Source organism: Trichosurus vulpecula, chromosome 4, assembly GCF_011100635.1.
Source record: "Trichosurus vulpecula isolate mTriVul1 chromosome 4, mTriVul1.pri, whole genome shotgun sequence".
Lineage (NCBI taxonomy): Eukaryota > Metazoa > Chordata > Mammalia > Diprotodontia > Phalangeridae > Trichosurus > Trichosurus vulpecula.
In genome coordinates this window covers 404,886,620-404,905,675 of record NC_050576.1, presented here as the reverse complement: position 1 = coordinate 404,905,675, position 19,056 = coordinate 404,886,620, and the positions used below count along the sequence as shown (strand labels likewise).

At 37.3% G+C, this 19,056-nt stretch overlaps 1 protein-coding gene across 1 annotated transcript in view; it reads left to right on the top strand.

Annotated features, from left to right (window-relative positions):
• The window catches only part of EPHA3 (EPH receptor A3), a 519,117-nt gene that overhangs the window by 414,944 nt on the left and 85,117 nt on the right, over window positions 1-19,056 (top strand). The window contains exons 11-12 of the mRNA XM_036757104.1: window positions 3,686-3,871; window positions 18,297-18,358. Coding sequence (XP_036612999.1) covers window positions 3,686-3,871; window positions 18,297-18,358 — 248 coding nt within the window. The remainder of the gene's footprint in view (window positions 1-3,685; window positions 3,872-18,296; window positions 18,359-19,056) is intronic.

The window sequence follows — 19,056 nt, the reverse complement described above, 5'->3', positions numbered from 1 at the left end:
TTTGCTTACCAACACGGTCCCACACCTTTTTGCTAAGTAGGCTCAGCCCTCAGGGCCCTGATCAGAGTATAGGAGCTCTGAGGTTGGCCTTTTGTTTTGGGGCCCTCACTCACTGGAAGGGTGTTGTGTGATTTGACCAGATGAGACTCTGTGTAGCCATTGTTAAGGGGTCCCCTTCCCCAGCTTTGAACACCCAGATCTTGGTGCCTTACTCTCTGATAATGATGTAATTCTTTGGTCAGACAACTAGAGGCCTGTCTGTTGATAACTGCGTGTATTTGCTCTGTTTATAATGTATGCTTGTAATTTTTGTTTTTATTTGCCCTGAAGTTCAGAGGGGCTGATCTTTTCCCCCGAACTAAGTTGATAATACATATACATATACATATACATATACATATACATATACATATACATATACATATACATATACTTATACATATACATATACATACACATACACATACACATACACATACACATACACATACACATACACATACACATACACATACACATACACACATACACATACATATACATATACATACATATACATATACATACATATACATGTATACATGTATGCATGTTATATTTATGTATATACGTGTATGTGTATATATGTATATATATTTAATTAAACTGAGATTGTTAACTCCTTAAAGTTGCTTTCCTTAGAAAAGCAGATCAAAGAACCTGTGATAGCAGCCTTCTAAATGTTCTTGTTCTTGTCCTTTTACCCCTAAAACAGCTGCTAGCAACATTGTTGTTACAATTGCTTGAGATATGGTTCCATATATAACTTCATTTCTCATGCCCCCAAAAAGATTGTAATGCAATAGGGTTGAGAAATGTGTATCTCCTTATATTCTTTGTTTGAGTGAATGTTCCATGAATGGTTCGTATGCACTTAATAAGCTGAGTTTAATGATTTAGAATACATGAAATTGACCTCAGTCTCAGCTATTCAGTGACATACCATGACTTCAGACCTAGGCAAGACCCAACACTGAAATAAGAAAGTATTTCATCAAGATGGACATAATCAAACAATGTAAACATCAGCCCATATTTTTAAATGTGTTTGATATATTTCCACTTCTCTCTCCACAAAGCATATTGGAAATGAGCTCCTCCCAGATGACTAGCTTCAGCAAGGGAAGGCTTAAGCTTAGTCTCTCTCTGTCATTAGCCAAAATGAAAGGATCAGTTCCTTTTCAAATTGCATAAAAACTGCTCCTGTCAGTAGCTGAAATCTACTTTTAATTTCTGGTCTCCAGCATGACCGTTGTGGTTTCTAGCTCAGCTTTTCTTAGGCACTACTTCTTGATCTCCCAGCTGCCCCTGGTCTTTGGAACACTCCTTTTTCAGCTCTTCCTTTTTCATGGTCACAATCTCAGCAGAGATTTCCATTAGTCCTTCATTCCTTAAGGTGGCAAGGTGCCTTTCCCTGAATATTTTGCTGTGAGGAAAGTAGAGCTCCACAACCTGGGTAGGGAATTCTTAGCTCCCTCCTTGGACCTCCATTTTTTCACTTTTTCCTCTCTGTCTCCTCCATTGGCTCATTCACACCCTTCCATGTTTAGTGAGCTATATCCCTGCGGGGAAAAGATAGAACAAACAAAGGGTGTTATGGACAGAGCAGCCCTATGCTTGGAGATGTTACTGTTTACATATGGTTGGTGAACGATTAATATTTCTTTTGGATAGCAATTTCTACTTTTTTCTCCCACATAAGCCTAGTTGGGCTAATATACACAGTTCCACTTGATACTATGCAAGAGCAACATATTTTGCCTTGAGCTGGCTCAGCATTTCCTGGTTCATCCTTGTCTTCCTCATCTCCTAAAAATTTTGTACCCATTTCTACACTTCTGCTCTTCTACCCTCCTTGAATCTTTGATCTTCCAGAGAATGCTTGTACAGTAAAAATTTACAAGTCCAAAGCTGATGATAGGTGAGTGTCAGAAACTTTAAGGACTTCATGAAGGGCATTTAGATACCTGCCATTCATTTCTTTGGAGAGTAAAAAAGAGGAAGGGGGCAGGAACTGTATATCTCTATTCCCTTTTCCTTTGGCCCAAGTCATAGAACAAATATTTAGAAAATTTAACTCTGAATGAGAAGTTGGAGCTGAAGGAAAAGGACAGGCCCTTTACTGATCACAAATAGAGATAGAGTAAAGTTATCCCACTCACTCTAGGCTCTTTATACCTCATTTATTCCTTCATTAGTCTCTGAATGTTTCTCTCAGTATGTAAATGAATTGATAATACAAATTTTTACATCTGGGGGAAAAACCCAACTATTATACTTAAAAGAGAAACAAAAACTAGGTAGGAATGACATTGAGTCTCTCCTTATTCTCAGATTAGTTTCAGGACATTAAGTATGTGAAATTACTTTTTTTAATGATTCTAAAGATAAAGGAGTTTAGAGATGGAAAAACTGACATTTTAAAAATACCCAATTATCTTTTATTGACATAGAAATGACCAAATATCATTAAATATTATTCAAAAGTGACCATTCAAAGATCATCTATGAATTTTACATTTAAAAAAATGTACTACTTGTCAGAAACTAATTTTTTAATGTTAAAATATGTCAGAATAGAATAAATTAAGCTAAATTCTTGTAATGTTATTTTCAGGAAGCCTTAAGAATATCAAGAATCCATTAGAAATGGCCTCTAGTCTGTGGAAAGCTTGTAAAATGTAAATTCTTTGCATCATGTGTCAATTATGCATTCAAAATTTTAACTTTTCAGCAAATTAAAGGAATCTTCTCTGACTTTAAAAACCTAATGATTTTACTTTGCATTTTCTCAATCCAAAAAAATCTAACCATGTCAACAGGCACTATTTCTCACAGTAAACATTAAATATATTACAAAAATGATTAATAATTCTACATATAAGAATAATGTGTTTTAATAGCATCAAAATATTTTAAATAATTATTTTTAGCCTGTGGAATATTTAAAAGAATAATACTATAAGTTAATAAATATATGATTATTTTACATTATTTTGTTTGATGTTCATTCTTGTATATTTTCTAGGAAGACAAGAAAAAAATGGAGTTGTTCTACAATATCTCTTTGTCCCATATATCATATGCTATATTTCATATCATTATATCACATTTCTGCCTAGGATCTCAGGGAATTTTATAGCTAGTATCTCAGTAATCCTCCAAAACTCCTATAAAGTAAATCAGTAGCAGATGTTCTCCTCCTCATTTTCCAGAGAGGTTTAGCAACAAGTCCAAATGTCCATCTGCACGGAAGTAATGTAGCTGAATATCTGACATACTGGTGAGGACTCAATCCATGACACAAGTGTTAGGTAGGAGACAAGTCTAGAAACACTGGTAGTTTCCTGATCAGGAGAAGAAAAGTCTAGTGCAGCATCCTACCTTCCTACTGCATTTCCATGTCTCTGAATTTATAATAGTGGTGATAGGATAGTAGAAAAATAAAAGGGATTCAGAAGCTCCTACCATGCCCTTTGGTTACTTAGTATATACTGGGATTTCCTAGATGTTCTTACAGACTGTCATCTTCAACTATAATTAAAGTATTTGCTGTGAACTACAAAACAATGGGTAAAAGGAAATTTATTACACTATAGTCATATGATTCATAGAATTTACATAACTTTTCCCCCTTCTCTTCCAGGTGAATTTGGAGAGGTATGCAGTGGACGCTTAAAGCTTCCTTCCAAAAAAGAGATTTCAGTGGCCATCAAAAGCCTGAAAGTAGGCTATACTGAAAAGCAGAGAAGAGACTTCTTGGGGGAAGCAAGCATCATGGGACAGTTTGACCACCCCAATATTATTCGGCTTGAAGGAGTTGTTACTAAAAGTAAGGCTTCTTTGGGGGAGAGCATGTTAAGTTTATTTAATCTCACCTGCTTAACAATATTCCATTTTAGTAATCCATCCACTAATATGGGATATTTTACCAAGTAAGAATTCATTCTAACAAGCACTACCAATTCTAGGTCTAACAGATCTCTATCATGAAGACAGTATGTTAAAAAGACAGGGGGTACTATAAACCAGGACAAATAAATTAAATGCTATAGATAAAAGAGAGATAGGGAATTGTAGAAAGTAGAGAATTAGAGAAATGCAGCTATGAAAGGCAGCATAAGTGAAAGCTAGGATTAGAGCTTCTAATCTGTTTGGCCTGGCTCTCAGTTTGTTACTTTTCCTGAATTGGCCACATCTTTATTTAGGATTCTGAGAACTTAAATCCACATATTTTGGAATTGGAACAACTTTGGAGGTTTTAGAATCACTTCAGAGCTTTTGAAAGTGAAGAACAGAGTGGAAGCATAACTGTTCTGAAGCATAGACTCCATGAGATTCTAACTGCTCTGGAAATCCAAAGCCCAATGTGGGAGCTAGTCTGGGAGAGAATTTTAAAGGTCCAAGAAAGTGTTTTAGGATCTCTTTCAGAAGAACTGACCCTGCTTTCTATACTTTCCAAGCCCCTCTTCCTTCTTAGGGTTTGCCTAACCTGACTCAGAGTGGTGCCTTTGAGGTGGTTGTGGGGATGCCTAGGCTAGCTCCAGTGGCAATCAAAATCTACAGAGTTATACCCCAGTTGCCTAAAAGTTCAAGGGTCATCTTTGGTTTTAAATACTATCCAGGCAAGCTGTTGTTCAGTCGTTTCAGTCATGTCCAAGTCTCCATGACCTTATTTGGAGTTTTTTCTGGCAAAGATACTGGAGTGGTTTTGCCACTTTCTTCTCCAGCTCATTTTACAGATCAGAAATTGAGGCAAACAGGGTTAAATGATTTGCCTAGGGTTACATAGCTACTAAGTATACGAGGCCAGAACTGAACTCAGGGAAGATGAGTCTTCCTTACTCTAGGCCTGGCACTCTATCCATTGAACAACCTAGCTGCACACTAGACAAGCTACCTTATTAGAAAATTTCTTCCATTGAAAGACAGACTGGTAAAGACTTTGAAATCCTCTAAGGAACAATTAGTTGGTTCTACATTTAAATAATATATGGTCAGTAGATACTACAGATTATCTTATTCATGCAAATGTTTATATTTGTGTGTATATTTGCACTACTTGTCATATATTGCAATTGGCCAAGTGCTAATTTTTTATTTTATTCCCTTTTAAAGGCAATTTTTAGCTCATGAAAGTGTCAAACTTAAATGAACTTTGTTTTCTTACCAGAAATTCTTTAGGGAATTGCAGTCTTTCCATTTTCCTTTATAATAGTGGGGGTGGGGGCAGCTAGGTGGCACAGTGGGTAGAACACCAGCCCTGGAGTCCAGAGGACCTGAGTTCAAATGCAGCCTCAGACACTTGACAGTACTGTGTGACCTTGGGCAAGTCACTTAACCCCAAGTGCCCTGCTAAAAAGCAAAAAAAAAAAAATAATAGTGTGGGTAGATTAATATATATTCAGGAATTCAACTGGATATTCAAAACCTGACTTGAAGCACTGTTATTGATTTTGTTTTAACACTTCATCCAGAGTATAAGGAAACTATGGACAGCAACACCATGAGACTACTTTCTTTTTTATTTTTTTCTCTTAATTATTTTATTATTTAATATTTTAGTTTTCAATATTGATTTCCAGAAGATTTTCAGTTACAAATTTTCTCCCCATTTCTACCCTGCCCCCCACTCCAAGATGGCATATATTCTAATTGCCTTGTTCCCCAGTCAGCCCTCCCTTCTGTCACCCCACTGCACTCCCATTCTCTTTCCCCTTGCTTTCTTGTAGGGCAAGATAGATTTCTATGCCCCATTTCCTGTATATCTTATTTCTCAGTTTCATGCAAAAACATCTTTTTTTAGCATCTGTTTTTAAAACTTTGAATTACATATTCTCTCCCCTCTTCCCTTCCCACCCACCCTCCCTAGGAAGGCAAGCAATTCAACATAGACCTCACATGTATCATTATGTAAAACACTTCCACAATACTCATGTTGTGAAAGCCTAACTATATTTCCTTCCATCCTATCCTGTCCCCCTTTGTTCAATTTTATCCCTTGACCCTGTTCCTTTCAAAAGTGTTTGCCTTTGATTACCTCCTCCCCTGATCTGCCCTCCCTTCTATCATCCCCCCTTTTTTATCTTCTTCCCCCTACTTTCCCATGGAGTAAGATATCCAATTGAGTGTGTATGTTATTCCCTCCTCAAGTCAAATCCGATGAGAGCAAGATTCACTCATTCCCCCTCACCTGCCCCCTCTTCCCTTCCAACAGAACTGCTTTAATGTGAGATAATTTACCCCATTCCATCTCTCCCTATCTCTCTCTCAATATATTCCTCTCTCATCCTTTAACTTAATTTTATTTTTAGATATTACCGCTTCATATTCAACTCACCCTGTGCCCTCTGTCTATATATGTGTGTATTCCCTTCAACCACCCTAATACTGAGAAAGGTCTCATGAATTATAAACATCATCTTTCCATGTAGGAATGTAAACAAAACAGTTCCATTTTAGTAAGTCCCTTATGATTTCTCTTTCTTGTTTGCCTTTTCATGCTTCTCTTGATTCTTGTGTTTGAAAATCAGATTTTCTATTCAGCTCTGGTCTTTTCATTGAGAAAGCTTGAAAGTCCTCTATTTTATTGAAAATCCATATTTTGCCTTGGAGCATTATACTCAGTTTTGCTGGGTAGGTGATTCTTCGTTTTACTCCTAGCTCCTTTGACCTCTGGAATCTCATATTCCAACCCTTTGATCCCTTAATGTTGGAGCAGCTAGACATTATGTTATCCTGATTCTGTTTCCACAGCACTCAAATTGTTTCTTTCTGGCTGCTTACAGTATTTTCTCCTTGACCTGGGAGCTCTGGAATTTGTCTAAATATTCCTAGGAGTTTTCTTTTTGGGATCTTTTTCAAGAGGCGATCAGTGGATTCTTTCAATTTCAGTTTTACCCTCTGGCTCTAGAACATCAGGACAGTTTTCCTTGATCATTTTTTGAAAGATGATGTCTAGGCTCTTTTTTTGTTCATGGCTTTCAGGTAGTCCAATAATTTTTAAATTATCTCTCCTCGATCCGTTCTCTAGATCAGTGGTTTTTCCCAAGGAGATATTTCAAATTGTCTTCTACCTTTTCATTTGCTTGGTTCTGTTTTAGAATATCATGATTTCTCATAAAGTCACTAGCTCCCACTTGCTCCAATTTTTAAGGTGGTATTTTCTTCAGTGTTCTTTTGGACCTCCTTTTCCATTTGGCCAATTCTGCGTTGACTTTTTGGAGCTCTTTTGCCATTTGAGTTACTCTATTTTTTATGGTGTTATTTTCTTCAGTATATTTTTGGGTCTCCTTTAGCAAGTAATTGACTTGCTTTTCATGGTTTTCTTGCACCATTCTCTTTTGTCTTCCCAAGTTTTCCTCTACTTCTCTTACTTGCTTTTCCAAATCCTTTTTGAGCTGTTCCATGGCCTGAGACCAATTCATATTTTTCTTGGAAGCTTTTGGTGTAGGCTCTTTGACTTTATTGATTTCTTCTGGCTGTAGGTTTTGGTCTTCTTTGTCACCAGAAAAAGATTCTAGAGTCTGAGTCTGCATCCTTTTTCTCTGCCTGGCCATGTTCCCTGCCAACTGCTTGACCTTTTAGCTTTTTGTCAGGGTGTAACTGCTTGTAGAGTAGAGAGTGCTTTGTCCCAAGCTTTAGAGGCTGTGCTGCTGTTTTCAGAGCTACTTCTGCTCCACTTTCACCACAAGCTCTGCCACAACAATGCTCGTCCTCTCCCAAGAACTGCCAAACAGGATTGCAGATCTAAGCAGGGCAAAGCAAGCCCTGCACTCCCACTCTGGTCCGCCTCTTGATTCCTCCCGCTGTGTGAGCCAGGGACTCCAGAAGCAGCTGACACTGCATCTCCACCACCAAACCACCTCTGCCACCCCCAGGGCTGGGGCCAGACTGCTCTCTAATCCTATCTAGCAGTTTACCTACTAACCTGCTCTGTGGTCTTTGGAGTTTGTGGGTGCAGAAGTCTGGTAAGTGCCACAGCTCAATGATTCATGGCCCTATAGCCTGCTCAGGTCAACACCTGGTCTGGTCTGTTCTGGCGCAGCCCATGCTGGGCTGTACTCTGCTCCAAGCCCTGTGTGATCGACCCTTCCCACCAACCATCCAGGCCGTCCTGGCCTGGAGCCCTGCTTCCCTGTGCTATTTTGTGTTTTCCACAGCTCTAGTATTTGTTCAGAGCCGTTTTTATAGGTGTTTGGAGGGATTTGGAGGAGAGCTTAAGCAAGTCCCTGCTTTGCACCTGCCTTCTTGACTCACCCCCCCACCCCCCCCCCCAGGCTTCTTTCTTAAAGGGAAAAATACTCTGATCAAATCATGCCCTAAGAATTGCAGTTTTGAGCACAATTTAGGTTTGAATTTCCTTGCGTTCCAGAGAGGCAGTTACATACTGTGCTGGATGATCTAGGAAGCACAGGGTCAAATTTCACTCCCTTTACCACCTGTGGCATCAAAACAGTTTTTCAGGGTTTTCTTGCCATGGGCAATTGACCTCCTGCTAGAGTTAGGCAATATTTACAAATGTTTCTATACGTATAGGATCGATTGCATTGGCAGGTTCACTTACTCTATTAAATTTAATTAGATAATAGAGTTCTTTTTTTCCAGGATAATGCATTATTGAAAGTATACCATCATGTGTGGATTTCCATTTCCTTTAAGTAAAGATGCCTAGAATGGTATAAGCAAGACTAAGCAGCCACCCTTGTGTCTAGATTGCTTGTTCTTCTGAAGTGGTCTTTCTAGGAAAGATAAAATGATCATACCTAAATGCTTACAGTCAGTCAAGGTAATTCTGAAAACCAACCCCAAATGTAAGAAGGGGAAAAAAAGAGAAAAAAGCCATATAAATTGTAAGTAACATATGAAAAAATATCATGTTCATGCCTGATCTTGTAACATAATCGTATAGATTACAAATGGCTTATTCTTTGAGTGAGAACCCTACATTTGATATATCTCCCTGGCCACAGAAATATATAAGGTCTGCCAAATCTGTCTATATAAATCCCAGCAATCTTGTATGTTACAAACATAATAGGGTTCCAGACTCAGAATTAAAATTGTGAACTCTCTTAGACGAGGGTTTAAGACCTATAAGTCTGGCACATTATAACATTTGGGAATAAAAAGAAATGACTTTGAGGATAGCATGGTACATTTAATAGTGAAGAAATGTCATGTTTTAAAACCAAAACACATTCTTTTACCAAACGCTAACTTTTTCTTTCTTTATAAAGACTATGGTATCATTTACAGAAAGCTGAAAGGCTCACAACCTCATTGAGAGCTATATAGTAAAACAAATAAACAAATAAACAACAAAAAATAGCAAAGTTGGCAAATGGGATGAATAAACAAGGACTAATAACTCGCATTCATATTTTACTTCAAAGTTTATAAAAGTTTTTTTTTTCATGATAGCTTTTGAAGGGTAATATATATCATCTTGTCCATTTTATATATGAGGACACTGTTAAGGACATAGTTAAGTAAACTACCCAGGGTCAATGAAGAAACCAGGATTTCAAACTTAGGGCTTCTGACGCAGAGTCCATTGCTCCTTATACTACACTACAAAGAGATAGCACCAGAATTGGGAAATGAAGAGGTCTTTAAATTGGTTAATTTTGAGTACACAGTCTCCGGATCATGAGTGAGTGATCTCCCTCCCTTCCTCTCTCTCTCTCTCTGTCTCTCTCTCTGTCTCTCTCTCTGTCTCTCTCTCTCTCTCTCTCTCTCTCTCTCTCTCTCTCCCCCCATCTGTCTCTGTCTCTCTGTCTCTCTCTCTTTCTCTCCCTCTCTCCTTTCCCCCCCTCCCTCCACCCTCCCTCTCTCTGTCTCTGTCTCTCTGTCTCTGTCTCTCACTTTCACTCTCACTCTCCCTACCTCTTACTATCTCTCTGTCACACAATCTCTTTCACTATTTTGTCTCTCATTCTCTCAGACTCTCCAGAATGGTCTTTCAGCATGGGCAGTTCTGTTTATCGTTGCTCTTAATTGCATACTTGAAAAAATATTCTTTGAGACACTAAGTCTAATCATGTCTCTTTTGCAAGTCAGTGTAAGCAATTTCTCTATTCAGTCATTATATTCTTGGCTTATTTCCAGTTGGGCTATTAACAATTTTAATAGTAAGTTTTCCGTCCCAAAGGTCTTCGATATAAATGGTCATGTTTCCTTTTAATAAAAGAAGGCAGAAACAGTGTCTGACCTTCAGAAAAGCTGAGAAGTGGGAGATGCATTATCTTCTCTAAATGAAGCAACCAAAAAGATAACAATATATACCATATGCCCTTATATGGCTGTTTGTAGATAGATAGATAGACAGATAGATAGATAGACACACACACACACATATATGTGTATATATATATATATGTGTATATATATATATACAAATACATATACAAATATTTCTTTAAACTGCTGCAACAGTTTTGTTCCTCTTTTTGAATTAAGTGCCTTCCCAGTTGTAGTATCTACTCATTTTTTCCACCAAATAAATTAAAGACTTTATTTTGAAAGAGGTTACTGGGAATTTTAATCCTTGGATTTTTGTTGGGGAAAAAAAGGCAGGGGTTTCTTGGCAGTAACTTTACATTCTCCAGGTCTTTCAAGGTGCCTTCCTCTCATGACATTGGGTTTCAGGAGGCTTGTATAATGTATTTTGCCCGAGCTTTTTAAGTATGTACTTTATATCAGAGGCCTGAGCATTGGGTTGGTTGAACATACCTTACACTACTTACTGCAGATGTGATGGGGTACATTACTTGAATAAGATATCATTCTTTTGTTCCAGTGCTACATTAGTCCCTTGATTCATATTTCTTCCTTTCTAAACTTGTCTTCTACATGGGTCTCAAGGGTGCTTTCTAGGCAGTACTCTTAATAGCCAGCACACATGTGCTGCTTAGTTCACTAATAATTTACAGAAATGTGTAGCCTGTTAGTATAATAAATTTTAGAAGCACTGTTGACATAAGTTGTTATCATATATTAATGGTTGCATTTTTGATGAATGAGTGTAGAACGTTCCTTTAAAGTTATATGGAACATGTGTTTCTTACTGTGTACATTTTAACTTAATGAATAAAATGCATTCTTCATATCAGAGGAAAAATAAGAGATATTTTTTTAAATGTTGGAAGCTTTTGTTTCTTTTCGGTACCATGTAAGTGTTCATTTTTTCTTATGCAGCAATTCATTCCATGAAAGAATAGTTTTGTTTCATGAATTTGTAAGTAACATTTCTTTCACACAGCCGGAAGACACAATTTTAAAGGGTACACGACGAGGCACATTTTGACACTCAAGATGAAGTGCTAAAAGTTACAAAGTCAGAATATTTTACACTGAAACCCTTGTACGAACTTCATCTTCTTCAAGACTATTTTCACATCGATATCTATCTATACCCGCACGCACATATCTAGCATGCTATAAGTCCTTTGGCAATGTTGTCGTTCAGTGGTTTCAGTTGTGCCCAGCTCTTTTTGATCCCACTTGGGTTTTTCTTGGCAAAGATACTGGAGTAGTTTGCCGTTTCCTTCTCTTGTTTATTTCCGGATGAGGAAACTGAGGCAAGCAAGGCCAAGTGACTCATCCAAGGTCACACAACTAGTACGTGTCTGATTTGAACTCAGGAAATGAAGTCTTCCTGAGTCTAGGCCTGGCACTCTATCCACTGCTCCACCTAGCTGCCCACCCTTTTATTTATAGGTGTGGAAATTAAGGTCCGGAGGTTACATGCTTTGCTCAAGGTCACACAAGTAACAATATTGACACAGTAAGTAACAGAGCAAAGATTCAAACAAAATCCTATTGACTCCAGACCCAGTGCTCATTCCCACTACATTTTGGTTTCAGAAATATTTATGAGATACCTACTGTGTTCCAAAGTTCAATATTAATCCCTGGGGCCAAGGAGTACGAAATGATAGAAAGCATCATTCCTGCCATCAGGGATCCTCAAGTATAGTTGTAAAATATTCATAAAATTAGATGACATCCTATATTAGAGAGATAACTGTGTGTAAGGGAAAGAAGCACGGTAGTTATTTAGTATACTCCTGGCTTGGACACTTACTTTTCTGATGCTGGGCAGGACACTTAAACTCTTGGAGGCTCAATTTCCTCATGTATAAAAATGACTTTAATAATACTAGAATTACCTCTCTCATAAGGTGGTTGGAAGAGTGTGCTTTGTCAACCTCGAAGTGCTATATACAGACTAGGATATTATTTGTTATGGTATAAACTAGAAATAAATACTGATGAATTCTAAACTGATGGAGGGAGAATGAGTATCTTACTGTTGTTGGTACTCAGTCTTGCACTGCGTTTTGAAAAATGTGGCAATCATTAACCAGGTTGATTATTTCATATTCGATCCATTTGCTAATATAATCATTGTAGGATCTTGAGAGAGAGAGAATGCCTTGAGAAAATAGCTTGAGAAAGATTATCATCATATTTTACAGTGATTTTATTGGATGCTCACAGAATGAGAATTTGGCTTATTGGCTTAGTAAATCACAGTCTTCCTATAACGTATTTCAGTAAAGATAACTTCATGAATCAACTAACATAACTCTTTCACCTAAAGCAAAGTAAAATAAAGGAGATTTGTGTAGCCACTTTTATGGTGGGATGGGGAGGTACAGTTTTGAATTATTCCCTTATGATTGGCTTTTTGTCAGCTTCATTCCTATTTCTGCTTTCTTGATACTAGCTTCAGCCTGATTGCATGATAGTAGCATTCAACTGCCTGACAGTGTTAAGATTTTTTTTCCTTTTTTTTCCTCTAGTATTCTCATGCATTACTCTTCTTTTTATGGCACGTAAAGTTAGATTTTTCTTTCTTTTGGGGAGGGTTTTTGTATTGCACAAACTCAGTAATGACCTATGTGTAATTGAGTGTTGATTGTATAAAGCAAATGTGCGACTATTTTCTGTAGAGGTTTGGGTTCATAAAGCATGTCAATAGCCCAGTTATTTCATTAGCAAAGGAAGAATGCAGAAAACTGATAGTTGAGCAAGAACACACTTGCACATTTGTATACATATACATACATATTTATATTGATACAGTCTCCAACCATCAGAGTTTTCTGGATTTATGGATTCTTCTCTAATAAAACACTGTATTACATAAAATTATGTAAAAGCACATATACAAACATGCATACATATATACATATATTACACATACATGTGCATATACAAATGTGTGTATGTATAGTATGAATGTATAATATACACGCATATATATATAAATATATATGTACATATATATTAAGTATTAGCTTCCTCAGAGATAAATCTACAAGGATTAAATAAATAATTTAAGAGAGATCAGAGGCCAAGAGGAAGATATAAATTTTACCTTTTATTCCTGAATATGATGAGGTCACTTGCAGCGACAGGAGTCAGGAATTGCATAGTTTCAGGGCATTAAAAGGCCTTCTAGGCCTTATCAGTTGAAATAGGACAGTCAGGTACTATGACTGTGTAACAATTATGAGTAATTCTGTTTCCTTTCTGTAATTCATATGGATACATTTGTTGATTGCTGAATTGATTGTCAGAGGGAAAACTTTTATAGAATGGGAAAAAAGAAGTTGTTTTCTCTCTCTTTGGAGAGATTCAGTTTGCTGAGTGAATTAAGTATAATTTTTGAAGTTCTAAGTCTATAATTCATGTCATTCATGACCATTTTCACTTATGAGCATTAAAAATATGGAAAGAAGAGATGAGACAACAGAACAACAATTCGAGACTCATGAAGAAGTAAAAAGATTGGGAGAAATAAATATACCATAAGGATGGTTTTCAGTTTTCAATTTTGTGAGGTAACAAAAGAACAAGTCCATTTTAATTTGTTTATTTCCCTACTACAGAATTGCTTTAATTTTTGAAGTTTTGGGAAACCCACCGTAAATTATGAAATGATTATTTAGTTCCTTTGTTCCTTCCTTCCTACCTTGCTCACCTTCTTTGGACATATCATCTGTCCTCTCTCTGAAAGTGAACAGAAGGACCTACAACCAGCCTTTTTAAAAAAATTATTTATTTTTAGTTTTCAACATTCATTTCCACAAGATTTTCAGTTACAAATTTCCTCCCCATCTCTCCCCTCCCCCCCATGCCAAGATGTCATGTATTCTGATTGCCCCTTTCCCCAGTCTGTCCTGCCTTCTATCACCTCCCTCTCCCACTCCACCTGCCTTATATCCTTTCCCCTTATTTTCTTGTAGAGCAAGATAGATTTTTATACCCCTTTGCCTGTATATCTTATCTCCTACTTTCATGTAAAACCAGTTTTAAGTTTTATTTTTAAAACATTGAGTTCCAAATTCTCTCTGTTCTTCCCCCCCACCCTGCCTTGAGAAGGCAAGAGATTTTATATAGGTTATACATGTATCTTATGCAAAACACTTCCATAAGAGTCATGCTGTAAAAAACTAACTATATTTCCCTCCATCCTATCCTTTCCCCCATTTATTCAGTTCTCTTCTTTGACCCTGTCCCTTTTGAAAAGTGTTTGCTTCTGATTGAGTGTGTATATTATTCTTTCCTTAAGCCAAATCTGATGAGAGTAAGATTCACTCATTGCCTTTCACCTTCCCCCTCTTCCGTTCCATTATAACAGCTTTTTCTTGCTTCTTTTATGTGAGATAATTTACCTCATTCTGACTCTCCCTTTTTCTTTCTACGAATATATTTCTGTGTCACCTTTAATTTTATTTTTTAGATATCATCACTTCATATTCAACTCACTCTATGCCCTCTCTCTCTCTCCCCCGCTCTCTCTTTCTCTCTCTCTCTCTCTTTGTCTCTGTCTCTCTCTCTCTCCATATATATGTATCTATGTACATGTATATGTAGAGAGATGTATATGTTTCTATGTATGTATGTATGTACATATGTATGTATGTATGCATGTATGTATGTATATTCCCTTCAACTACTCTAATACTGAGAAAGGTCTCATGAGTTACAAATATTATCTTTCCATGTAGGAATGTAAACAGTTCAAATTTAATAAGTCCCTTATGATTTCTCTTTCCTGATTACCTTTTCATGCTTCTCTTGATTCTTGTGTTTGGAAATCACATTTTCTATTCAGCTCTGATCTTTTCATCAAAAATGCTTGAAAGTCCTTTATTTCATTGAAAATCCATTTTTCCCCTGAAGTATTATACTCAGTTTTGCTGGGTAGGTGATTCTTGGTTTGAATCCTAACTCCTTTGACCTACCTCGGAATATCATATTCCAAGCCCTTTGATCCCTTAATGTAGAAGCTGCTAGATCTTGCATTATCCTGATTATGTTTCCACAATACTCAAATTGTTTCTTTCTGGTTGCTTGCAATATTTCCTCCTTGACCTGGGAACTCTGGAATTTTGCTACAATATTCCTAGGAGTTTTCCTTTTGGGATCTTTTTCAAGAGACAATTGATGGATTCTTTCAATTTTTATTTTACCCTCTATGTCTAGAATATCAGGGCATTTTCCTTGATAATTTCTTGAAAGATGATATCTGGGCTCTTTTTTTGATCATGGCTTTCAGGTAGTCCAATAATTTTTAAATTATCTCTCCTGGATCTCTTTTCCAGGTCAATGGATTTTTCCAATAATATATTTCACATTGTCTTCTATTTTTTTCATTATTTTGGTTCTGTTTGATAATTTCTTTATTTCTCATAAAGTCATTAGCTTCCATTTGCTCCACTCTAATTTTTAAGGCATTGTTTTCTTCGGTGATCTTTTGGACCTCCTTTTCCATTTGGCCAATTCTGTTTTTTGAGGCATTCTTCTCCTTACTGGGTTTTTGAACCTCTTGCCATTTGGGTTAGTCTATTTTTAAGATGTTATTTTCTTCTGTATTTTTGTATCTCTTTTAGCAATCTCTTGACTCATTTTCCATGGTTTTCTTTCATCACTCTTATTTCTTTTCCCAATTTTTCCTCTACTTCTCTTACTTGATTTCCCAAATCCTTTTTGAGCTCTTCCATGGCCTGAGACCAATTCATATTTTCTTGGAGGCTTTGAACATAGGATCTTTGACTTTGTTTTCTTCTTCTGGCTGTGTTTTGATATTCTTTATTACCAAAGTAAGATTCTATGGTCTGTTCTTTACACTGTATGCTCATTTTCCCTGTCAAAATATGACTCTGCTTCCAGGATGAAGAACGCTCTGTTCCAAGATTCAGGGGTTTGGCTCGGCTGTTTTCAGAGCTACTCCTAGGCACCTCTAAATTTTCAGTTCTTCTGAGATGGTATGATCCAAGTAGAGGTGCTTACTGTGCTTTGGTCTGCCTTGGATCTGCTAGGAGGATTCCCTCTCCACAGCCACCACAAACTGTCCCACAGCAGTGCTCCTCCTCACCCCAGGACTGTCAACCAGGACTGCAACCCAGATCCAGGCAGGGCAATGGAAAATAAACTAGCCTCAGCACTAGCAAAGTGATCCCTGCACTCCCATTCTGATCAGCTGCTTGACTCCCCCTACTGTCTGTGGGCCTAGAGCACTTGAAGAAGCAGCCACTGGTGCTGCTGCAGCTGCTGCTGCCCCCTCCACTGCCCCTGGGGCTGGGACCAGATAGTGCCATCCTGTCACCCAGGACCAACAGAGTTTTCCTACTGACTTGCTAAATTATCTTTGGCCTTTGTGGGTTGAGAAGTTAGGAAACTGCCACAGTTCTGTGATTCAGTGGTCTGAGGCCTGCTCCACCAGGTCTTCTCTAGCCTGGTCTGTTCCAATGTGTCTCATGCTGGGCTGTACTCTGCTCCCAGCACGGTGCAATAGACCCTTCCCAGTGACATCCAGGCCATCTTGGGCATCAGGGCAGCTAGATGGTGCAGTAGATAAAGTGCCAGGCCAGGAATGAGGAACACTAATCTTCCTGAGTTCAAATCTAGCCTCAGATACTTACTAGTTGTGTGACACTGTGCATGTCATTTAACCCTGTTTGCCTCAATTTCCTCATCTGTAAAATGATCTGGAGAAGGAAATGGAAAAACACTCTGGTATCTTTGCTAAGGAAAAATACTAACCCCAATTGTGCCGTGAAGAGTCACACATACATACATGCAAACATACACACATGAAAAACATATAGAGTGACTAAATCACCATTATGTACATGCATATACGTATGTATAAATCACTATTGTATATCTATATCCAGTGGTGGGATTTAGGATTCAGCCTGTTTGCACCAGTTTGCTAGAACTTGTACCTAATTTTAGGTTGGGTTCACCAAACTGGTTGTTAGCTGGGAAGGGGCCTGGGAACTGGTTGTTAAGGGGGGTGGCACCTCGGCTCCACTCCCTTGTTAACTCATTTGAATCCCACCACTGTCTATATCTATAATAGTGATTTAATCAGAAGGCAGTGTAGCACAGTGGAGAGTGCTGCATTTAAAGACAAAGGACTCCCCCACTCCCCAAACCTACCTTACTTGAATCATGTCTCTGATACTTACTATTCCTGGGTCTCGGTTAACTTAGCTGCAAAATAAAAGGGTTAGACTAGTCAACTTTTAAAGTCATTTCTACTTCTTAATCTATAATTATATGAGATCAAGTAGATGAAAGTCAAACTTTAAAAATATTTTCATAAGTCTAAGCTAGTCTTTTTAATTCAGAGACTGATAATCATCTTGGGGCTTGTTGTAAAAGTCCATGTTCTTCTTATGTCCCTTCTCAAGCCTTCCTTCTGACCATTTCAGGACTCATTAACACCTCTGTATAAGGGAGAGGAAAGGAGATGAAACTTTAATCAGTTTCCCACTGCATTCTTTATTTTCTTTCTTCTTTTGAAACTTGTTAGCAGATTTAATAATCAGTCTAATTTAGGAGTTACAAAGTAAAGTTGAGATCTTGGATTATTGTACATTTCTGCAATTTGCATTATCATTGATGGTGTTAACCTATCCAGTCAGATATTGACTTACACTAAAAGTCTTTGGTAAAGAGCACTGGATTGGAAACTGGGGGACTAGAGTTCAAATCCCAGCTCTTCCATTTAAAATCTCGGACCTTGGGCAAGTTGCTTAATATCTCTAGGCCTCAGTTCTTCATTGGTAAAATGGGGGTGGGGGGAGGGAAGGTGCTGATTAGAGAGCTTCAAAGTTTCATATCCTGTGAACCTGTGAACTGAGTTTCAGATATATTTTTCAAAAAATACATAATGTTATATCCTCTGACATCTGAGGAAGAGATTTCATCATTTTTTACATATATTTCAGGTAAACCAGTCATGATTGTCACAGAATACATGGAGAATGGATCCTTGGACAGCTTCTTACGAGTATGTACCAGAATCACTAATGAAATGAGGAGCTCCATCAATGTTTTTCTTTAAGATATTCCTTTTAGTGATTTTTCTTATTTTTAAATTTTATTGGTAAAAATCTCATTCTTTTTTTTCTACAGTGTCTCCATAGTTTGTATTGTAATACACTCATTTTAAATTTGACATCTTTATTTATGATCACATTAAAAAAATCTTGAATAGCACGTAAGCATTATTAACTACATTCTATCTGCAGAACAATTGATCTGATGGACTAGAAATTACTATTGTAAATTGGAATCATCTGGGCTAAATTAACAATTTAATATTGTGACATGTCCATCAAGTAACACTAAATAGAGTATTGTCTGATATTTTCCTTGCCCAATACAAATGGTATGAATTATTGGTACTGTTATAGACAACTTCTTACATTGTTCCAAGCTTTAGGTTTTCTGTATTTAAAGGCAAACTTTTGTTGATAGAATCCGAAATATCTTGGCACAAAGCAGTTAAAAGGAGACTATAAAATCATGTCTTCTTTTCCCAGCACCCAAATATTAATGTTTTCAGATTTATTTTCCTCAAAACCAAATCTGAACAACTCCTCCCTCATACTTTGTATGTGCCTCAAGATATACATGAGGTAAAACAATAAATAAGAAACACTGTAGAGACAGGTCATAAATAGCATCCACCTAGAATAGAAATGC